This window comes from Ictalurus furcatus, chromosome 16 (assembly GCF_023375685.1).
Source record: "Ictalurus furcatus strain D&B chromosome 16, Billie_1.0, whole genome shotgun sequence".
Classification (NCBI taxonomy): Eukaryota; Metazoa; Chordata; class Actinopteri; order Siluriformes; family Ictaluridae; genus Ictalurus; species Ictalurus furcatus.
Genome location: NC_071270.1, coordinates 14,048,371 through 14,054,800, shown reverse-complemented (window position 1 = coordinate 14,054,800; position 6,430 = coordinate 14,048,371). Strand labels below are relative to the sequence as shown.

At 42.0% G+C, this 6,430-nt stretch overlaps 1 protein-coding gene across 3 annotated transcripts in view; it reads right to left on the bottom strand.

Moving 5' to 3' along the window:
- Window positions 1–834: 834 nt before the first annotated feature.
- Window positions 835–6,430, bottom strand: part of pknox2 (pbx/knotted 1 homeobox 2) — an 84,604-nt gene continuing 79,008 nt past the window's right edge. For 2 of the 3 annotated variants that reach the window (XM_053645911.1, XM_053645913.1), the window contains 4 exons: window positions 4,704–4,823; window positions 4,424–4,500; window positions 4,054–4,232; window positions 835–2,239 (listed from right to left, as the gene is read on the bottom strand). In XM_053645911.1, coding sequence (XP_053501886.1) covers window positions 2,007–2,239; window positions 4,054–4,232; window positions 4,424–4,500; window positions 4,704–4,823 — 609 coding nt within the window. In that variant the 3' untranslated portion in view covers window positions 835–2,006. The remainder of the gene's footprint in view (window positions 2,240–4,053; window positions 4,233–4,423; window positions 4,501–4,703; window positions 4,824–6,430) is intronic. The other variant, XM_053645912.1, reaches the window with a different exon arrangement.

Here is a 6,430-nt window from a genome sequence, read left to right as displayed (position 1 = left end):
CCGGGCCAGTCTAGATTAAGTTTTTCTACTGCCCTAGTAATCACTTCAAGCAACTCTTTATATGGTTGAGAGCTGCTCTCCATTTTTGGTGCAATCGCGCCCCCTTCTGGCTCCTCAGAGTCAGAGAGGGTGTTTTGGCTTTCCATAACAGAAGGAGGAGTCACGACGCAAGCTCCAAAATCCAGCGGAGACAGAGCAAGAGTCCTCTTTCAGATCCATACGAGATCCCCAGGACCTGAACCGGCTGGCTGCCTCGGCAGCATCTGGCCCAGATCTGCGAGGCTCTGAAACACAACTCCCTTCAGCCGAGAAGAACACGAGCCGTGAGCAGAGCTGCCTGATTTTAAAGCGTTCACAATGCATGCAGTCAGCCCTCTCAAGAGCTGCTGTGGCATGCCCCACTCCCAGACACTTCACACAGAAAGTGTGTCCCCCTGTCATGAAACGGGAGAAAGGTGTGACACACTTCCTGAATTCTCTCTCACTCATACTTTTTTCTTTTTTAAAAGGACAGAAAAGTTAAGAGATTTTTTCTTGGAAAAAGGACCGACATGCAGTCTCACTGAAGATAATAAGGCTGACAGCGTGGTTCACAGGTGCAACTTTTTATCACGCAACGCGCTTAATTGCCACATCACCTGTCCACGGCAGGCCTATAAATAGGTGTGATTTCACACAAGGTTCAGATGCCGGTCACGTGCGAGAGTGCTTCCCACAGTGTAAAGCTCACGTAACACTGAGTTCCCTTTGAAAGGGAACATTCCTTTCCTAACCCATAGAGCAATGAACAGTAAAGCGAATAAGAGATATACAGGAAGGCAAAGCTACACCGCACCCACTAAAATTATCTCTTTTAATTATCAAAAATGGTCTATTGATACACAATAGATCATGACAACAATGTGTACAAACAAAATAAAAATTTCGCCTATCATTACTTGCTCTGGAAGAACCATTTAAAAACAACCATGAAAAAAAGATAATGAGAAACATACTTCACAAGACCAACTCCAATAACATTCAGTAACAGCTTCTTTCATCTCTAAACATCACATCAGAAACAGCTGCTTTATTCTGGAGACTGATTTAACCCAAACCGCTCAGGAAAATCTTCACATTTCCTGTCCTTCACAGAAAAAATACGCAGAGGGGTTCCAGCGGCTGAAATGTTCTGCAAAATTATCTTCCTTCCTGCAGTATTTCTTCAGTAAACATCACAAGGAAGTCTGAGGGCTGGAAGGACCCACTGGTTTATTTTCCTTCATAAATGAAATGCTTAATGTGCCATGTTGTCTCTCTCCGTATTTTCTTTGTCATGAGGAGAAAAGTTCGTCGGCTGAAAGTTCCAGGCAGTTGGCCTTCAGTGCCATTCAGAATTGCATCAGCCAGGCAAATGAGAATCCTCCCAAGTGCAACATTGTTGTTCGAAAACCTAAAACATAAATATCAAGCAACTGCGCAAATAGTCTAAGGTGTGAGCTTTGTGCTGTCAAGTTTTTTACAATGTTTTTTTTTCCTTTTTTAAAATTATTTTCAAACTCAGTATTGAATACTGATAGTAGCAAAGTATCACAATTTGAAAACTCATGCCCAGAAAGCCACCTGCCAAAACAGATGATAACTTTTCCTGTTAAAGAGCGTGTAACAAGTATCATGCTTTGAGTTTCACCTGAAAACAAAAGAGATGTGTGGGACAAAATAAGACATGGATTCATGAACTTATCAGGACCAACATTATGCAGAGGATTTTTGTTAATATAACTAAAACTTCTATTTATTCTCCCAGTATATAACATTTAAACGTATGGTCAATGTGTGTGCATTCTTTAATTTCCCTAAATTGTACAAATAAATTCAGTAATTATTGTAATTCACAGCTCATTTTTGCAAACCTCCCTTATCTAATCCAAAGTTCCAAAGCACGTAAGTGTCCAGTGGAAACCTCTGGCATGTTTTAAAATGTGTCAGGTCAGTGATTTCTTGTAATTAATTTCCTGCATCTGTCTCTATTCCAGTCCCTCGCTGTGATCAAGGCGCAGATCTCTCCTGACAGACAGATGCCTTTCTTCCTCTTCATCTTCTTCCTCATCCTCCATTCCTTCCTCATCCTCTTCTTCTTCTTCTTCTTCATCATCTGTGCCATCCATGGAGTCCTCAGCTCCTGCCAACATAGCCTGCTGCATAGCCAGTGTGGCCGTGTCAGATGAGAGAGGCTGCAGGCTGTCCATGCCCAGGGAACCTAACACACACACACACACACACACACACACACACACACAGAGAGAGAGAGCGAGAGAGAGAGAGAGAGATACAGATCAATGGAAGCCTACAAAACAAAAAAGAATTCAGAATAAAGAAGCATAATATGTATAATGAATATAGATTTAACTCCCAGGATTACTAAAAATGTGATTATTCCTTGGTAAGTGTATGCATAGAGCTCCCAAGAAATCCAGAGAAAACATGTATAGACATGGTGACCATGTGCAAAATTCCTCACAGTCAGTAACAAAAGCTCAGGATTGAACCAGTGACCCTTGAGCTGTGAGGCAGCAATGCTACCCACCGCCCATTAATACTAATTTTTATGATGCAATTTGTTTGAAAGGTTACAAGTTAAGGGTTAAGGTAAGGTGTATGGGCAGGGCTGGCATCCATACCATTTGTTATGATATCACTGGTATGAAATGTAATGAATTTGAACCAATTCAGATTCATTTTATATGTATAAATGCACAGGGTCGAATGTATGCGTCAATGTTACTGCTTATACTGATCAGCCATAACATTAAAACCACTGACAGGTGAAGTGAATAACATTGATTATCTTGTTATATTGGCACCTGTCAAGGGGTGGGATATATTTGGCAGTAAGTGAACAGTCAGTTCTCCAATTTATGTGTTGGAAGAAGGAAAAATGGGCAAGCGTCAGGATCTGAGCGATTTTGACAAACGCCTCATCACATTGTGATAGCTGGAGAGCTGGATCAAAGCATCTCCAAAACGGCAGATCTTGTGTGGTTTTCCCAGTATGCAGTGGTTAGTACCTACCAAAAGTGGTCCAAGGAAGGAAAACCGGGTAGAACCGGCGACAGGGTCATGGCCCATCTGGGCCGATCTGAAAGAAGAGCTAATGTAGCACAAATTGCTGGAAAAGTTAATTCTGGCCATGATAGAAAGGTGTCACACACAGTTCATCCCCGCTTGCTGTGCATGGGGCTGCGTAGATGCAGACCGGTCAGAGTGCCCATGCTGACCCCTGTCCACTGATGAAAGAGCCTACAATGTGCATGTGACCCTCAGAGCTGGACCATGGATCAGTGGAAGAAGGTGGCCTGGTCTGATGAATCACGTTTTCTTTAACATCATGTGCATGGCCGTGTGCATGTGTGTCACTTACCTGGAGAAGAGATGGCACCAGGATGCACTATTGGAAGAAGGCAAGCAGGCAGAGGCAGTGTGATGCTCTGGGTAATGTTCTGCTGGAAAACATTGGGTCCTGGCATTAATGTGGATGTTACTTTGACACATACCACCTACCTAAATATTGTTGCAGACCAAGTACCACCCCTTCGTGGCAATGGTATTCCCTAATGGCCGTGGCCTCTTTCAGCAGGATAATGCGCCCTGCCACATTGCAAAAATTGTTCAGAAATGATTTGAGGAACATGACAAAGAGTTCAAAGTGTTGACCTGGCCTCCAAATACCCCAGATCTCAGTCCAAACGAGCATCTGTGGGATGTGCTGGACAAACAAGTCTGATCCATGGAGGCCCCACCTCGCAACTTACGTGACTTAAAGGATCTGCTGCTTATATTAGGCAGGTGGTTTTAATGTTATGGCTGATTGGTCTAAGCTAATGCTGTTTCAAATGTGTAAAAGTAACAAAAGCAGCCATGTTATGACTGCATACATTGTGGCTACTGAAATGGAGCCAGTAAACACACAATTTATTTTCTCACAGTGACCATCTGTTATATACAAAAACAGGATTTAAATGAGATCTGTGCTTTAGCTATGACTGTTGGAGGTACAGTGTTAGAAGCACTAACTGTCTGAATTATTAGCAGAATGAGGGCCATGTGTCTGCAGCACACCAGCCACAATGGAGTCAGGCCAGAAACGCTGCGTGGGTCTGTGCTGTGACTTCATCTTCTTGGCCTTAGGGGTAGGATCAGGGTTACTGGCATCAAGCATGGGCTGTAGAATACGCCTGCGTGCATTGATGAACCTTAGAAAAAGACAGAAAAAAGAAAGATAGAAATCATTAATGCATTGACAACAACATGTGAACACTAGATGGTGCCACATTGATACATATTACTGTGGAAGAATCCACAATCTTACAACATAGTGAAACAGACTGCTATAAGGAAGCAGGTGTTGTTGAAGGAGTTGAGTTGCTTCTACATTTAATCTTACCAGTTGTTTACTTGTAATAAGGTGAGGTTGGTTTGTGCAGCAATTTGTCTTTTTTCGTCTTCTGTAGGATAAGGGTGCTAAAAAACAACAACAAATATTAACTTACTTATCCATTTACTTAACAGAACACTATGTTCTCTGATCTTGATCATTTTTTTTTCATTCTGACTCTACTAAAGCTGCAGTTGTAGTTCAAATACTCAAGAAACAAAATATTCTTCCGTAATGGAAGATTCTGCACAAGAAATGAAAAGTCAGTGCTACATATTTCCCATCACACCATGAGATGCTGGAAGAGCCAGGAGCGCATGATATTTGTGGCATGTTTAGGAAGGACACCCCTCTTGTTCTTCGACTTCTTATCATCGCTGTCCAAGAGTGAGGCGAGGTCCAGGTTCACCTGAGATTTCACACAACACACACAGAGGGAGAGAGAGAGAGAGAGGGGAATGAGTTAAAGAGAAAGACAGCATTAAGGTGTGAGAAAAGTGAAATGAGAGAGAGAGAGAGAGAGAGAGAGAGAGAGAGAGAGAGATAGGAAAGCAAGTGTGAGGGCACCAGAGAGCAAGGAAGAGGGAGAAAGAGGCAAATGGTGAGAGAAAGACAAAGAGAGAGAGAGAGAGAGAGAATTTGAAAGGGGGAGAAAAAGAGATGGAGAGGGAGAGAGAAGGAGGGAGGGATAGTTGTTGCCACGGAAACAAAGAGTCGCCACTTGCCGTTCCTTTGGCAGGGGCAGAAATGCCCTCAGTCACCATAGCAACGCAATCGGAGTAATGATACCTAAAATTAAAGGCGTGGAAGGAGTGAGCATTTATGGAAGCCTTTCATCACAAAGAGTGGCCTGACAAATCTCCTTTAAATCGAACCTCAAACCTACATCCCTGCAACAGGATGCACAGCCGACTACAGGCAGTACACACACAGAAAGGAATAGTACGTGTGTGGGGGGGGTTGTGGGGGGGAGATGGGTGTATTTGAAGGACTCACAGTCACCTATTTAACTACACAGTCCAAAGGATTCAAATGAGTTAAAAATTATGTGATTTTTGCCCCAGATATTGTCCTTGGCCAGTGTGAAGTATTAACATATCAGAGCAGTTTCAGATGCATAATCCAGCACAGCAATGCATTCTGATAAATAATCAAATAAAAATGAATGAGAGAAGAAAAAAAAAGACATTTCCACTCTAGACGTGAAGAATGATTAATTTTATGCCACTGCCGCAACAAAAAGTTATAAAAAGCTAAAGCCTGCTGATATTTAAATAAATAAATAATAATCAAGCTATAAAAAAATCTCCACATTATATTTGCAGCTGGGTGTCATGTGACTCCTTTCCCTCCCCCACATACACACACACACACACATACACATAAATGCATACACGCATACACACACGCCTCAGCTCCGGGAGTGTGTGCTCCAGGAAGCAGGGTGAATTAATTGGAGGCTCCATGCAGGGCTATCGTTAATGAGAGCTTGTAGTTACGGGTTGAGCTTTTTTTCCCAGCATATGTGTAGAGAAGACTTGTGTGGCCTGGGTACTCACCCCAGCTACGACTGTCTGAGATAATCTCTCTCACTTGTCTGCTGCTCTAAACACTCTCTAACACACACATACAAACAGCCATCTGTTCTAGAACCAACTGTTGTAGAATGATATCTATCACTGATAGAATCTTATGAAATCTTATGCAGTGTAACTTGTGTTTGTAGTGGAAACCATTAGAATTTCTGTGATGGGTTTTATTGTTTTTTTAAGCATGGTGGAATATCAACAGTTCTCACGGTTGTTTTAAATTACAAAGAACAGACATATATTACAGTTAGCATTGGGACTTGGGCCTACACTTAGCATTGGGCCCAAACTGTATCAACAACAATAACAACAACATCTGGATCTGGAATCATGGAATTCTGTAATTGTAGAAATGCTTAAAAAAAAAAAAAGTTAGCGTTAAAACAAAATCTAATATTTCTACAAATCTCATAAATATTAGAACTCA